This window comes from Lactuca virosa, chromosome 6, assembly GCF_052849685.1.
Source record: "Lactuca virosa cultivar CGN04683 chromosome 6, Lactuca_virosa_CGN04683_v6, whole genome shotgun sequence".
NCBI classification, from domain to species: Eukaryota; Viridiplantae; Streptophyta; class Magnoliopsida; order Asterales; family Asteraceae; genus Lactuca; species Lactuca virosa.
Window position 1 is genome coordinate 248,111,245 of NC_136431.1, and position 16,065 is coordinate 248,127,309.

The 16,065-nt window shown below is 35.8% G+C and overlaps 2 protein-coding genes and 1 non-coding gene across 3 annotated transcripts; 2 read left to right on the forward strand and 1 right to left on the reverse strand.

Annotated features, from left to right (window-relative positions):
* Window positions 1-7,338: 7,338 nt before the first annotated feature.
* LOC145120807 (universal stress protein PHOS34-like) lies at window positions 7,339-9,324 on the forward strand. The gene is made up of 4 exons (XM_079056601.1): window positions 7,339-7,698; window positions 7,969-8,072; window positions 8,604-8,722; window positions 8,962-9,324. Exons 1-4 carry the CDS (start codon window positions 7,512-7,514, stop codon window positions 9,038-9,040), a joined length of 489 nt encoding a protein of 162 aa, XP_078912727.1. The 5' UTR covers window positions 7,339-7,511; the 3' UTR covers window positions 9,041-9,324.
* A 44-nt stretch (window positions 9,325-9,368) lies between these two features.
* LOC145120806 (uncharacterized) lies at window positions 9,369-10,965 on the reverse strand. The gene has a single exon (XM_079056600.1). The coding sequence runs from the start codon at window positions 10,691-10,693 to the stop codon at window positions 9,476-9,478; it is 1,218 nt and encodes a 405-aa protein (XP_078912726.1). The 5' UTR covers window positions 10,694-10,965; the 3' UTR covers window positions 9,369-9,475.
* Window positions 10,966-13,504: 2,539 nt separating this feature from the next.
* On the forward strand, window positions 13,505-13,586 carry TRNAS-GCU (transfer RNA serine (anticodon GCU)). The gene has a single exon. It is a non-coding gene; the product is annotated as a tRNA-Ser (tRNA).
* The last annotated feature ends 2,479 nt before the right edge of the window (window positions 13,587-16,065 follow it).

The following is a 16,065-nucleotide window of genomic DNA, read 5'->3' on the forward strand; positions in this document are numbered from 1 at the left end:
ATTTGTGATTTCCATTTGAGGCATCCACATTATTGGTGCTAGGCTCTAAAACTCCAAGCAATCAACTACAACTACAAGGTAAGTAATTCTACTAGCTTTATTTGATTCAAGTTCCCCATGCCATGCTAGATAGGATAAGAACCTTGGAAAAATAATTATTTGCATGTATCATAGTCAAACATAGATCCAAGGTTTCTAGGGTTGCATGTACACCATAGGAGTGTTAGAATGCTCAAAACCCATCAGTCTTCCCATTTACCCATGGGTACAGGTAAAGGTTCTAAACTCCCATACAGTTTCTGATGTTGTGCCTTAACCCTAGCACATGTTACACACTCGGCCACATACTTAGCAACATCGAGCTTCATCGTCGGCCACCAGTAATAGGGTTTTAGATCCCTATACATTTTTGTACTGTCGGGATGAATCGAGTACATGGTCTTGTGAGCTTCTTCCATCAGAAGATCTTTTACTCCTCCCGTCTTAGGTACCCAAATCCTATCTTTGAATACCTTCAGTCCTTGACCGTTTGTATCAAACACCAACGTTTTACCCAAACGTTCTTCCTTTCGATCATTTTTCTCTAAAGCTTCCTCCTTAGCTTTCTTTATACTTTCCACAATTGTCGAGACAACTTCAATTCTCAACGCTCTTGGCCTTTTCTTTTCAAGATTTACCTTCCGACTGAGAGCATCATCAACAACATTTGCTTTACCAGGGTGGTAAAGTATCTCACAGTCATAGTCCTTGAGTAATTCTAGCCAGCGCCGTTGCCTCATGTTCAATTCCTTCTGATTAAAGAGATATTGAAGACTCTTATGATCAGTGAAAAGTTTGGATTTAGTACCATAAAGATAGTTCCTCCATATCTTTAAGGCGAATACTACCACTGCCAACTCCAGATCATGAGTGGGGAAGTTATTTTCATGCTCTTTCAATTGCCTCGATACATACGCTATCACTTTATCCCTTTGGGTCAGAACACAACCTAACCCAACTCCAGAGGCATCACTATAAACTACGAAGTCATCAACTCCTTCAGGTAACGAAAGAATCGGTGCTTCACACAATCTTTTCTTTAACTTCTCACAGGCTTCCTTATGCTTCTCATTCCAAGTATAAGTAGCTCCTTTGTGGGTCAAAGCTGTTAATGGAGTCGCGATCGAAGAAATGCCTTGGATAAACCTTCGGTAATATCCAGCTAATCCTAAAAAGCTTCGTATCTCCGTAGGACTTTTTGGTTGTTCCCACTTCATCACAGCTTCAATCTTTGTTGGATCAACCATTATTCCTTCTTGGTTAACCACATGACCTAAAAATTGGACTTCTTGAATCCAAAACTCACATTTGGAGAACTTTGCATACAGCTTCTCCTTTTTCAGAACTTCTAGCACTTCACGCAGATGCTTGTCATGCTCCTGCTTGCTTTTTGAATATATCGATATCATCTATGAATATTATCACGAATTTATCAAGGTATGGTTTACAAACCCTGTTCATCAAATCCACGAAAGCTGCTGGAGCATTGGTTAGTCCGAACGACATAACCAAAAATTCATAGTGTCCATATCTTGTTCTGAACGCAGTCTTTTCGATATCCTGCTCTCTTACATTTAGTTGATGATATCCTGACCTAAGATCGATCTTCGAAAAATAGCTCGAACCTTGCAACTGATCGAACAGGTCATCGATCCTCGGCAACGGGTACTTGTTCTTTATTGTTGCTTTATTCAGCTCTCTGTAATCGATGCACATTCTCATTCTCCCATCCTTTTTCTTTACAAATAACACCGGGGCTCCCCAGGGTGATGAACTAGGTCGAATAAAACCTTTGTCCAATAACTCCTGAAGTTGTGTCATAAGTTCTTTCATCTCCGTTGGTGCTAGTCGATACGGTGCTTTTGCTATTGGCATCGTTCCTGGTAACAAGTCGATACGAAAGTCTACTTGTCGATCAGGGGGCAATCCGGGATGATCTTCGGGAAATACTTCCGGATAGTCACACACCACCGGAATATTCTGCACCTCCTTCTTTTACTTCTTAGCATCGATCACGCACGCTAGATATGATGTACATCCCTTGGCCAAACACTTTCTGGCTTTCATTAGGGAAATGATTCCAGAGTTTACTCTGCGTTTGTCTCCATACACCATAAACGACTCTTTCCCTGTCGGGTTTACTTTTACTATCTTCTTCCTACACAATATTTCGGCATCATTGGCGCTAAGCCAATCCATTCCTAAAACTATATCGAAACCATTTAACTCGATATGTAATAATTCCTCGTGGAACTTATTCCCATTCAAGTCAATGAGGATGTTTTTCATACGATGGCTAACAGGTACAAACTTGCCAAATTCATGCGAAATAAAGCATTAACTAGTCTATCAACATGCAAAGCTAGTTTTCTTCCAAATTCATGCGAAATAAAGGAGTAATTGGCTCCAGAATCAAACAAAATTTGGGCAGGCAATTCGTTTACTAGAAAAGTACCTGAAACGACATCGTCTTCTTCTTTCGCAACTTCAAGTGTCATCTGAAAGGCTCTCGCCTTCGGCTTTGGTGGAAGATTGGGTTTTGCTGCATCCTTCTTCTTCGGACAATCCTTCAAAATATGCCCTTCTTCATGGCACCCAAAACAGACGTTCTTATTGAAGGTGCATTCATTGGCATAATGCCCTGGCTTTCCACATTTGTAACAAGTGATTTCCACGCTGTATTTCCCAGCATGTTTCTTCTTACACTTGTCACACCACTTGGCTTCGGCTCCTCCTCCGAATTTTCTCGAACTAGTCTTCGAGAACTTGTTCTTCTTATTGGAACCTGAAGCTCCTTCAAGCTTTCTTTTTTCGCCAACTTCAACCTTGCTGGCGGCTCTCCCCTTAATCATATCTTCAACAGACTTGGCAGCCCAGACAACTGCCTCCAAAGTAAGTGCCTGACGTACTGGCACCGCATACTCCCATGGAAGTCCCTTTGCGTATCTGTCAATTTTTGTCAGCTCATCTGGGACAATACGCAAGCAAACTCCATTTTGTCTGTGAAGCTATTTGTGTATTCATCAACGGTCATACTCCCCTTCTTCAATGTCAGAAATTGGTTTTCCAGCTCAAGCATATTTTGGGCCGAGCAGTACTTACGCTTGAAGTGCACCAAGAACTCTGTCCAAGTCAGTTGCAGTGGCTCATTAGGGCTTAGGGTTTTCCCTAGAGTGTTCCACCAACGAGCAGCACTACCCCTGAACTGACGCACTGCAAATGTGGTTTGTAACTTGCCTTGGCAACCACGAGGATAGAGTGGAGAGAAATGGGTGCAAGTATAGGTTATAGTCATAAAAATTGATTGTTTTTTGTGACTAATAATTAGCAATTCGCCACATATGGAAGTAATTACATGTGGTCATTTAGCAAACATGGTCACACTCACCATAATTACAAGTTTACAAAAGATACACAATAGTCTTAATAAAATTTAAACTGTGTGACAATATGGAAGAAAACAACTACACTAAAACATCATGAATGTCGCAAGTTGGTGATACACAGTCACCACGTTTACTAAATATATGTGACTACTGACGGTTTAACGCTACAATATTGGATATTTAAGGAACAAAATTCCGTACACATTTGCCACACTGGTATAATACGTCCACATGTTTTCATATCATACGAACACTATATTTTAAAGTGACCATAAGACCCATACGATGGCGTCACCTTCCGTCACACTTTCGGTGAAAAAATAAAATGTCATTATACGTATATGGTCACACTTTTTTGGTGTGAATGTAAGTCATTTTTCTTGTAGTGCAAGAAAACTTATCAAGGTACAAACTTTATACCTGAAAAAGATGCACAATGAGGAAAGGTTTCTGGATCTATAAGCTTGGAAGCAACAACTCCTTCTTCTCTAGCCTCTTTCTTCAACAATATGCACCAAAATCACTTAATAAGCTCCCAAAACTTACACAAACAACTTAGACTCGGAATTAGGGTTTGAGGAGGGAACGGTGGATGATAAGGATAGTCCAAATGGGATATAAGGTTGTTTAAATAGGGAGAAACCCTTAAAATAAGGGTTTAGTGACTAGGCTAGTATGCCCGGTGTACCACATATACGCCTAGCATACTTGCATGGACTCCCCGATCCGGACTTCTCACGAGTACGTTGCACGTACTCCCTTCTTACGCCCAACGTACGACTGAATTGTGGAAGTTTAAACAAGGGACCAAATAAGCAAACTTAAAATAGGTTAGGGGTTAAGATAGAAATACCTGATAATCAGATGTTACAATTTAAGTGGTTCACATTATCTTGCGATATGCTACATCCACTGTCGAACCAGAGAGAGAGAGAGAGAGAGAGAGAGAGAGAGAGAAATTTTATTCTACACATGCTTTTCTGCTACAATATTACAAATACGACCGTTCATAAGTATATAAACGACAAGATTTGACCTAAACATCTAAAAGGCCAAGCCCAACTGAAAAACACAAAAAAAAGCCCTAGAAAAGAAATTGGCCCGCCCAAGCAACTTTTCAGTCTTTAAAATTCCAGATCTAATGATAAGTCTCCATATCTAACATTAACATGTTGCACACACCCACAATCTAAGGGTCTGTTTGATAGTTGTAGTCTAGGAAAGTGTTATCTAAGAAAGTTTACTGACTGAAAAAAAAACCATGTTGTTTGACTGTACATCTGACGATTGTGTTGAATGTTGAAAAATGACCATATTACCACATTGTTCTATACTGTGATGGATGAAGTTGTTGAATAGTTATAAAAACATATAAATTGTCATATAAAATCAAAATTACACAATAATCATTTAAAAATTCAAATACGAATTGTCTTACGAAATCAAAATTACACAAAATGTATGTTAAAATCAGAATTTTAGATTGAAACTTTATATATGAAATGGTCCTCCTGAATTCTATGCTCCAAAATGAAAAGAAAGAAAATAAGATGAAACAGATGAATGTTCACGTTTGGTACTCTTCAATAAGAAAAGAAACAAATCAGAAAAAAAATAATAATAAGAGATGAGATGGTTACCTGTGGGGCGGAGCTGGTGGCTGTAGCGACGCTCCGACGGGGGGAGGTTGGCTGGCGACGAAGTAGGGAGCTTGATGAGGAGACGATGATGTCTAATGAAGAGTGTCGAAGAAAAGAAAGAAAGATGCAAGGTTTTGGACATAATTGTCTTTCCGAACTATTCAACCAGAAAGATATGGTTTTGGGATTTTATGGAAAAGACTATATTTTCGGGAAATACCTTTTTTGTGCAAATTAAACCGTTTTTCTATCCCATTCAGCTATATAGACCTGTTTGACCTGAAAAAATTGTCTCTTAAATGGGTAGGGATGCAAATTTACCCATCGATTCGGGTACCCGTGGGTACCCGACCCGTTAGGGTCGGGTTTTACCCGGTTTAGCGGGTAACGGGGCGGGCACGGGCACAGATTTTTATACCCGCAGCGGGGACGGGTCGGAGACGGATATGACACTATCCGACCCGTTTAAAACCCGATTATATATATATATATATATATATATATATATATATATATATATGTGTATATATATATATATATATATATATATATATATATATATATATATATATATATATATATATAGAAAATTGATTCGTGAATCACAATATCAAGACGACGCTTCGGAATTGACTCCTCGTTTCTTCAAGCCATTAACTGATCTCACACTCTCTCTAATCTCCTTTCCTAGAATCAAGAATTACGATTTTATTATAAAAGATGCAGCCACCCTTCGTCTTTGATTTTCAGTTCTTCACAAAATCACGACATCAATCTTTCACCTTCAAGCTACCCTGTTATCATCACCGATTCAGCGCTCATGGAATTAGAGGAGAACAACCTACAAGAAGTTCCAGCTTCATCCCAAAATCCTAAGCCCAGGTAAGTTTTCGATTTTATTTTCTTACACTCGATTTTGGTATTATCGATTTCTGGTATAATCGATTCTAGTATAATCGATTTCTTGTATAGTCGATTTCTGGTATAATCGATTTCTTAATTGAATGATTTTTGGTTGTATCTGTTTTGAGTGATGTTGGTTATAATCGATTTCTTAATCACTAGATTTCTTACACTCAATTTTGTTATAATCGATTTCATGCCTTGAACTTGATTACAACCATTGAATCTTTTCTCCTGTAACTTTTTTGTTACATGCTTTTGATTTTATTTTATTAAACTCGATTTTGGTGTTAACCTATTAAACTGATGGATTTGTATCTTTTTTGAGTGATGTTGGTTACAATCGACAACTTAGTCACTCAATTTCTTACACTTCATTTTGTTATAATCAATATCATGCCTTCAATTTGATTGCAGCCACTGAATCTTTTTTTGCTGTAACATATTTGTTAAATGTTTGTCTGGAAAGTAGAAAGTAGAAACTTATTAAGTCAACAATTTTTTTCTGTTTTGGTTGTAATCTCAGTGAATTACACTGATTAAATATTTGTCTGGATATGGTACTACCACGTTTTTTTGTAGCTTTAGGAATCTTGTTTTCTTATAAGTTGTAACTAAAATATGATTTCTAGTAAAACATAAATATGATTGTTGCATAAAGTGGAACTCATTTCTAGCAAAGTGCATTGTTTTTACAGCATCTTTTTTACTGCATATATGTAATTGTTTTTTGTATTATCAATGAATCTAATTTCTAGCAAACTACATCTTTTTAGCAGCATCTATGTTCTATCAATCCGATTTCAACCATATATTTTTTTTTTGCAGTGACACTCAAGATAGATAGCCCCCACAACCAAGTGTTGATGTTGCTGGAACAACAGATGGGCAGGTTGTTAGAGCAACAAATGGACAGGTTATTGAAGTTATAAAAGATGATGAAGCCGGTCCAAGCTTTGTGGATTTTGATATTTAGTTCATGAAAAATTGTTGTTTTTATTTTAGTTATTTAATAAACATGAGGATGTCGTGCTTATCTTTTTCTTTTTGTTTTTACTATTTTGTGTACGAGAATGAAGTATGAATTGTTGAATGTTTTAGTTATCATGATTATGACTATGTCTTTTTTATATATATCTCAGATTTATTAAAAAAATGATTGGATCTTTTTTACTTAACGGATATCCATCGGGTTCCAGTATCCGACGGGTTTTCTTTTACCCGAATCCGTCGGGGATTTGGCGGGGACGGGTGTTGGGGTCGGAGTTCGGGGGCGGGGACAGGTATTGTGGTATCCGAAAATATCCGCCCTGTTTGCATCTCTATAAATGGGGCTAACTAGACCATGAAATCATGAAATGAGTTTGACTGGCTGACTAATAAGTTACTGAGAGAAAAGTTGTAAAACAGAATCATCCCGACAGTTTATTCATGATCCCACTTAGTCACTCACGTCATCCGCCATTAATCACTGACCTTGCTCGAATATCTGTAGCTCTACTCTTGAGGGTAGCAGGTGGAAGTGATAGAGTGAGTGAAAACCATGCCTGAGAACCTAGGATGCGTGCTGGTGGCCGTCGATGGCAGCGAAGAGAGCATGAACGCTTTAAATTGGGCAATCGATAACGTCAAGCTTCGTCCCGAGGGATCTATAGTAATTATTCATGTTCAATCACCGCCATCAATCGCCGTCGGTCTCAATCCCGGTGCTATCCCCTTCGGTGGCCCTAGTTAAGTGTCTAAACTGCTAGATCGAGATTTTACTCTGCACGACTGAGTTTTTTTACGCAGATGCCGTCTTACTTCCTTTTTTTTTTTTTGTTATTATCTGCTTGCTTGATTTTACTGTAGACGATGAAGTTTTACTGCCGGTGCTATCCTTACTTTCATTTTTGTTAATTTTTTTGCTAGCTTGATTTTACTCTACACGATTGATCTTTTTGTAAGATCGAGATCTTTTATAATCGGTGTTAGAAATTAACAGTGATTTTAAAATTCAGGTAGTGTGGAGGTGCCGGCGTTTACTGAAGCTATTGAGGCGCACCAGCGGCGGATTACTGATGCTATCATAAATCATGCTATGAAGATTTGCGCCGATAAGAATGTTAGGTTTCTCAGTCTTACTCGTATTTTTTTTTTTTTTTTTTTGGTGTGTGTGCGTATGCTTGGGAATTATCTACAAACATTAAGATTCTTTACAAGTGATTCACTCTGGCATGTTTCTGAACAAGGAGTAGTAACTTTCTTCTAAGTTCTTCATTATTGATATCTGAAACTGCTGTTCTTTCAAGATCTTCATTAACTGCAGATCTAATCTATTAGTTTAGGAGCTAGATGTTATTATAGGTTAATGTTATGCTAATTTGCAGGATGATAAGTAGCCAATTTGTATCACATATGATATCTTAACACGGTGTAAATAAGCTTCTGTTAAGTAGCTAATTTGTGCTACTGACTTGTATCAAAGATTCATATCATTTTACAGCAGTGATGAGAAAAGTTCCCAAATTAGGGAGAGAGTGAGAGATGATTTGTTTTTGTGGTGCACATAAACTACTTGTTCTTTATGGAGTCTGGGGTATAAATTATAATTATAATATACTTAAACATATCTATATTTGAAATTTTCTACCAGATGGAAATGAAGACACATATAGTGATTGGGGATCCTAAGGAAAAAATATGTGAAGCAGTTGAGGAGTTGCATGTTGATTTGCTTGTAATGGGATGCCGCTCTTTTGGTCCTATCAAGAGGTAACATTATTTATATTCATAGCTTGTTAAGCTCTATAGTATTCTTTCTCCCCTTAATTTCATTTATTTGTAATGCTTTACCTTCGGCCATGTTCATATAAGCTTTTTTGAGTTAGTTTTTTGCCCATTAAAAAGTATTAGTAACATTGACAAGGTTCCTTGATCTTGAGGGGCACTTTGGGTATTTCATTAAATGTAGCTCATCATATTCATATTCATTGCTGTATATGTGTATGCAGGATGTTTTTGGGAAGTGTAAGCAACTACTGCTCCAACCATGTGTCATGCCCTGTAATGATAGTTAAAGGCACTACTTGAAATGTCTGCTTTTGTTCAGCTTCATTGGAGGATCCTGGTCAACACAAGTCAATGTTCTTCTAATAAGCTTCCATTCTTGGCAAAAGCTATAGTATCTGGTGCCAAAATTTGGTGAGTACACTGTTCTTTGTTATATGCTTTATCTATTGTACATTATTGTTTAAGCTATGATTCTCGAGTTGTACAAATATGTATTTTATATTTTTATATAAACAAAAAAACATTTTATGTAACCCAGTGTTAAAAATAATTATCAAAATATCATCAAACCAAACCACAAACTAGTTTTCTCTTCTAATTACTATATTAATTACACATCCATAACAAAACAAAAAACTCCCAAGTTATCATCGCATTGAACATTGCTTGAAGATATATAACAAAAACCACAATTTCAAATCAAAACAAATCTCACCATCTTCCTTCTCTTTTAAATCATCCCCACCATTGATGAACTGCAACACCTACATCTTTCAACAAACCATACAAAGCCAAACACTTCCAATATGGTCTCTTACACTTCTTACATTTCACACAATTATACTTACATTCCAAGAACAACTCATCTACCAACTCTATTGCTTTATTATTCACCAATTGTTCAACAACATCCGCTTCTGCTTTCATCACTACATACTCATCATTCCTCACATTTTCCCTCAACCAATCTGTTATCTCAATCTCCACCAACTCGCCCATGGCCTCATCATCGGTATTAGTATCAGTATTAGTAATTTCAGGTACTGTTGTTTCGATTTGATAGATCTCAAAGTTCATGTTCCTTGTAGGGTAGTTTTTTGTGAACCATCCTCCATCTCCATTAATATCTATGAACACTCTTCGTGGGTAGTCTTCAAGAGAATCATGCAACAAGTCTGGGAGATAACGTGTCTTCTTTGAGTACGTGTTGGATTTCCCTGACACCGTTCGTGGAGGTTCTAGAAGGACGTTTTCAAGATTCTTTAGAGCTTCTGCTTTCTTTTGAGCGAACATGAGTCGTCTGTGTGGAATTGTATTACTAGCATCGTTCTTATCGTCAATCAGTCTAATTTTCTTCATGGCTATGATAGCGACAGGAAATTGTCTATGGTAAATAATTTCGTAGTTTGAAGGCTTCTGAAATGATCCAGAAGCCTTTGCCTTATGGTTGTCCTTTTTAAGGACAACCATAATGCCATCAACTTTAAGTACCTTATCTATCAGTTCTTCTTCGCCTTCATGCATGAACGCAAAGTCATATTTATTTTCAATGCTTGGTTGTTTTATCTCTAGATCCGAGTATGACATCATATCCATCTTGTTACCATTATTGTTAACAATTAAACCTCTATCTTGCATTCGTACCAACCCTTCACTTGTCAAATTTCGAATGATCAATTCGAATATCTCAAGTTCACTTGAATTATCAATTCCACATTCAACATCATCTCCTTGATTATGAAGAATGAAGTCTTTCCTAACCCTAGATCCAAGCCATGGAATGGAAACTACAAATAACACGAATAGAAAAGCCTTAAGTCGACGTTTCAGGAGATTCATACGTAAAAAATCATGATATGTTATTTGTAAACCATGATGAAACCGATTCATTGCCATACAAGCCGTGAAAAGTTTTTCTTTATGATACTGTAAATTCTGGATCCAACACTGCATGGGGTATAAAGTTACTATGAAACATTGACCGCAATTGTATTATCCTTTGCACCTCCATCTTCTATGTCGTTTCCCCCCGATCGACGTTGAAACCATCGATCTTATAATTGTGGAGGATAGAGGAAAGAGAGAGCAAAGAATCTTACAAAATCCTGCTTTTCAGGCGAAATAGAGTTTCATTTTTTTTCGTGTTTGTGATGTTTGTGCACAAAATGAAATAGAAATCGGAGAGTTTGGTAAAGATGAAACAATGGTATGGAGGAAAAATCTCACCATTTTTTCAAAGGGAAGACAGAAGTTTTGTTAATGTTTGAAAACGGTCGACTCTTGACCACTATTAAGGACGTCCTACTATTAACGAAGACAATTTTTTTTTTATAGAAATATAGTCATTTAAAATTATTTACCGAAACATGATGTACTTTGGATATAATCATTGTAATAAATAGTACAAGTTGTAGGAGATACGTTTGGGTCTTATTTTGCTGTTCAAAATGTAATAATGACATCAACAATTACTTGAGAAACTGATTATTTGATAAAGTAAGAGCATTGGGTGTGGGCAACAAGGTGCAACACCAAGTTGTGCCACCTCACATGCCACATAAACAAGTGGTGTTATAACATCCAGTGGGGAAATGGGCAACAAGATGCAACATCAACTTTTTGAAAATAAATATGTTTTATTTTTGATTTTTTTTTTCGAAATTGGGTTTTTTTTTTACTTTTTCGTTTTTTTTTACTTTTTTTTAATTTTTCGTTTTTTTTTCGTTTTTGTATTTTTTTTAATCACTAACATGAATATATTTTTTATAAAACATAAAATTTTAAAAACAAAAAAAAAGACATAATATTTAAAATCTAAAATTACGATTACAATTAAAAAAACATAATTTTAAACCTAAAATCATAACTAAAATATCATTCAAATTACTACTAAAACCACATAACAATCCTAATTAACCCAAATATTTTTTCCTAATTTGTTCCTTCATCGCTTGTAGCACCGCTAGATCAGCAGGCGTCAAACCCTCGTCGCTCGTCCGAAGAATTGACAACTGATGTGTCATTAGTTCCCTTTCTTTTTGCTCCTGCTTCTCCCGTGCCTGCCTTTCCAGGAACTCCAAATGACGACGTTTCAACTCATTTTTTTCTTTTATATAAATTATGTTCGTCGAATTTTGCTCTCATTTCCGCCGCCTCTTTTGCTCTCGTCTCTACCTCCTCCGCATGTCTTGCAGCGCGCCTCGCTTTGTCGCGTCCGAGCGGTCGTTGTGGTTGGGATATCTCTTGGATATCATTCGGGATCTCATCGTCGTTGGCGTTTAGGTCGATGTTAGTCCGTGCGTCCGACACGTCGACCGAGCTAGAATTGCGAGACCTTTTAGATTGAACCTCCGACGATGTAGGCGATTTATTCCACTTTGGATCCGCTCGCAACAATTCCCATGATTTTTCAAAGTCGAAAACATGACCCATTTCAACTCGATATTGTTCCTTAGCAGATTTGAACAAATCGAAATCGTTGGTTCCGCTTTGTTGTTGCGCTTTAAGCCGATTGTAAATACCGTTGAATTTGCTGCACCACTTAGTTATTTGACCCCATTTGCTGCTCAACATGTCATTGTTGCGATACAGATTTTTCTTTAAAATAGCGTGAAACTTGTCGAGCACTGCCCCCCAATAAGCTCCTTTTTTCATTCTGTTTCCGCGAAGTTCGTTTTTTGAAGTAGCACACCAAGCCGCCGTCAAAGCGTATTCCTCCTCCGGTGTCCACCATTGTGGAACGTCTGTATTTTCTGTTTCTACCGCTATCGATTTCCCTTTCGATTTTCCTTTCCCTTTCCCTCTCCTACTACCTCCCGCTTCCATTTCAACCGATTGTTGTGTCGTAGGCGATGGTTGGTTGCTTGTTTGTTGCATCGAAGCAAAAGTAGGGAAACGATTTTGTTGTAAATTTGGGGTTTGACCAAATTGATTTTGTTGAAGGTAAGGTGAGTTGGGAAATTGCAGTGGCGGTGAAGCGGGATTGAAAGCGGCGCCTTGGTATGAGATTTGTGGTGAGCCTTGTGACGATAACAGGTTGAAATAATTTTCATAACCCGCGAATCCGAGAGGCGAGGTTGTGTTTGAGTTTGATGATGGAGGGGGGGTGTTTGGGTTTAGCTCCATTTTTTAAATTTTTTAAAAAAGATATGTGTATAAGATATAGAGAGAATGAGATAAAGGTTTAGAAAAATGGTTTAAAAGTAGTATTTATAATAAGGATAAAAGGTAAATTTTTTTATTATTATTTAATTTTGACCGTTTTCAAACGGTCGAGTGAAGAAACCGTTCGAATTTATGCGTTGCAATTCGTCTTAACGCCCACGAGATTCGCCATAACGAGCTTCAACGAGTTGGGGGGGGGGGGGTGTTCCCCGCGTCGTGACACCGTTTTCATGTGCCAACTCACCCAATTCGTTTCTCGTTGTGACCCACACCGTATACTCTAATACATAAAATGGCAAACAAAACAATTTTGTGGGGAGAAATATATGTTGTGTGAAGCTCTTTTATATTAGGTTTAAAAGGAGGTAACAAGTAATTTTATTGTACTATTTAATAATTGCTGCAATTTGATAAAGTAATACATAAAATGGCATACAAAACAATTTTGAGGGGAGAAATATATGTTGTGTGAAGCTCTGTTACTTGTACTATTTAATAATTGCTGCAATTTGTAAAAAGTCGAACCATTATCGACGACAGCTAAAAATTAGCACAAATAAATATGTATTTTAAGCACTCAAACCTCCTATAGACATCAAAGTCGCTTTGGCCGAGTGGTTAAGTCGTGTGCCTGCTAAGTACATGGGGTTTCCCCGCGAGAGTTCGAATCTCTCAGGCGACGAAATGTTTTTTCTTTATAATCCTTTTATTAATCGACAACTTGAGCCCATGTACTTCTCTTTTCTTTCTTAGTAAGCCCCTCAGGTTTCTTTTTTAACTTTTTTCAATGATCAATCACCCTTGAACCACTCTATCAATCTTGTCGTTACGAAACAATTGTTTTAGTTGTTAAATGTAAAACAAAACATCAGAGTATGTGCTTGTGTTCTTTATTTTAACCATGAATTTTTCGCTCTATGTTAAAATAATCACTCTTTTTTTTTTTTTTTTTTAAATTAGAAAAGTAAAATGTTTACAAAATTCTTATTTTATGTGTTTGTGTGTTTTTGTACGTGTAGAATTGTTGTTTTTATATCCAAAATAGGTTTGTGTATGTATTAATTTATAATAAGGTTGTTAAGATCAGGATCTTATATAAAATCATTTTCCGCTTTGCAAGATTGTGATCGTAAAATCGAATTGAATCGTAAGATCCTACCAAAAATATTCTAAAACATAAAAAATACATATTCATCTATTAGTTAATCTTCCAGTTAACAATAAATACTTTAAAACATAAATAATACATAAATAATACATTATTTAATGATAAACAATTCAAAATAGTATTCTACGTATTTAGTCCAAAATATATTTGATTTTTAATATATATATATATATATATATATATATATATATATATATATATATATATATTAACGATCCTACGATCTTACGATCCGATCCTACAATCTTACTGCGATCCTACCGAAAAACGATCCAAATAAAATTGAAATTGATTTACCTAGATCAGGATCACGATTTTAACAACCATTGAATCTACATATCTAATTTTCTATTTTTAATTATGAAATCAAAGGGTGTTGCCTTTGATACTACTTTTATTTTACACGATCCATGAACTTCCATAAAGTTGGTGTGATTTAGTTTGAGCAACGGAACGGATCTTGAACTGATACATCTTCGTCATGGACGGATCTTCTTAAGGGCGAGGGGGGCCCCCTGTTCTTCAATTTTTATATATATTTTACTTTCGGCCCCCCCGACTCAAATGTTCAAGCTCCGTCAATGATCTTCGTAATGAAAATTGAATGTAACATTACCCTTTTATTGTTATTGGAAATCTAGAATGCATCCAACTAAACTTCCTCTACTAATGTGGAGCTTAAGGGTAGCTCGGGCACACAATGCCAGCAATAGCTCAGGCCCCAAGCTAGAGAAAGTAGAGTGGTCGAGTCCTATCCTTTTTCTCATGATTTCTCTCTTTTGTTCTTTCTCTCTATGTCGTTTGGGGATGTTTGGTCACATCATGCCTTCAAATTGGATGATGGTGTGGGGGTGATGATGTGGAGATCACGGTGGTATGCGGTGTGGGCAAACCATGCCCCTATAGCCTTATATATATATATATATATATATATATATATATATATATATATATATATATATATATATATATATATATATATATATATATATATACACACACACACGGTTAAAACCCGTGGAAACCACGGGTAATAAAACTAATTATAAATAGTTATAAAACATCAAACTTTTATTAAAATTTTATTAAATTAAGTTAATGATTTTGAAAGAAGGGATATAAATTTGAATAGAGTGTAAAAAAAGACAATCAATCTTGCAAATGACATTGATATACGGAAAATTTAATATAACAAAAATGTAATAAAAATAAATTAACAAAACACAATAAATTTAAAATTTTCTTTACTGGTTTCATGTAAATGTAAACCCCTTATGTTTATTAATTTTAACTTTTATTGTTTTGGAATTCTTTACTGCTCTCATGTAAATGTAAACACCTTTTGTTTATCCATATAAGTCTTCCTTATATTTAACAAATATAATAAACTCTTACTAATTAAAATAGAAAGCATTTTACACATATAAATTTTGTTAACCTTGTATCTTGTAATGTAGAGCCTCCAAAGTCAAATTCAAAACCGACAATAAACATTTCCCCTCAATTCCTATCAACTATCATATCCAAACAACAAACCAAAAAGCATATTGTGAAAATTTCAATTTTGACATTGCAGTTTTAAAGAAACACATTTCTTTCAAGAATGAACAGCATAATTACTTTTATAATAAAAACTAAATGAGTTTTAAGAGTATTAATTCTGAACCTTCACAGTCAAAACCAAATTTCCTGAAGCAATCTAAAAAATGCTATAACTTTCATAAATGCTATAAGTATCATATTAAGATGAAAGTAAATGTTATAACCGGCACCAACTTGAAAGTTAAATGTTATAATTGAAAAATATTGAAAGTAAAATGTTATAATGTGATAATTGGAAAAATGAAAGTAAAGTGATATACATTAAAATAAATGTTGAATGCTTGAATAGAAAAATAAAATTAAAATTTTGTAATTGACATTAGAATGAAAGTTAAATGATATAATTAAAAAATAAGAAAACAAATTCTATAATCAACAATAACATTAAAGT

Bases quoted from the DNA above. Each gene is read 5' to 3' on its own strand.
- LOC145120807 (XM_079056601.1), top strand. From the start codon at position 7,512: ATGCCTGAGAACCTAGGATGCGTGCTGGTGGCCGTCGATGGCAGCGAA. The intron at 7,699-7,968 runs GTTAAGTGTCTA...TTTAAAATTCAG, and splicing joins TATCCCCTTCGGTGGCCCTA to GTAGTGTGGAGGTGCCGGCG. The intron at 8,723-8,961 runs GTAACATTATTT...ATGTGTATGCAG, and splicing joins TCTTTTGGTCCTATCAAGAG to GATGTTTTTGGGAAGTGTAA.
- LOC145120806 (XM_079056600.1), bottom strand. From the start codon at position 10,693: ATGCAGTGTTGGATCCAGAATTTACAGTATCATAAAGAAAAACTTTTC.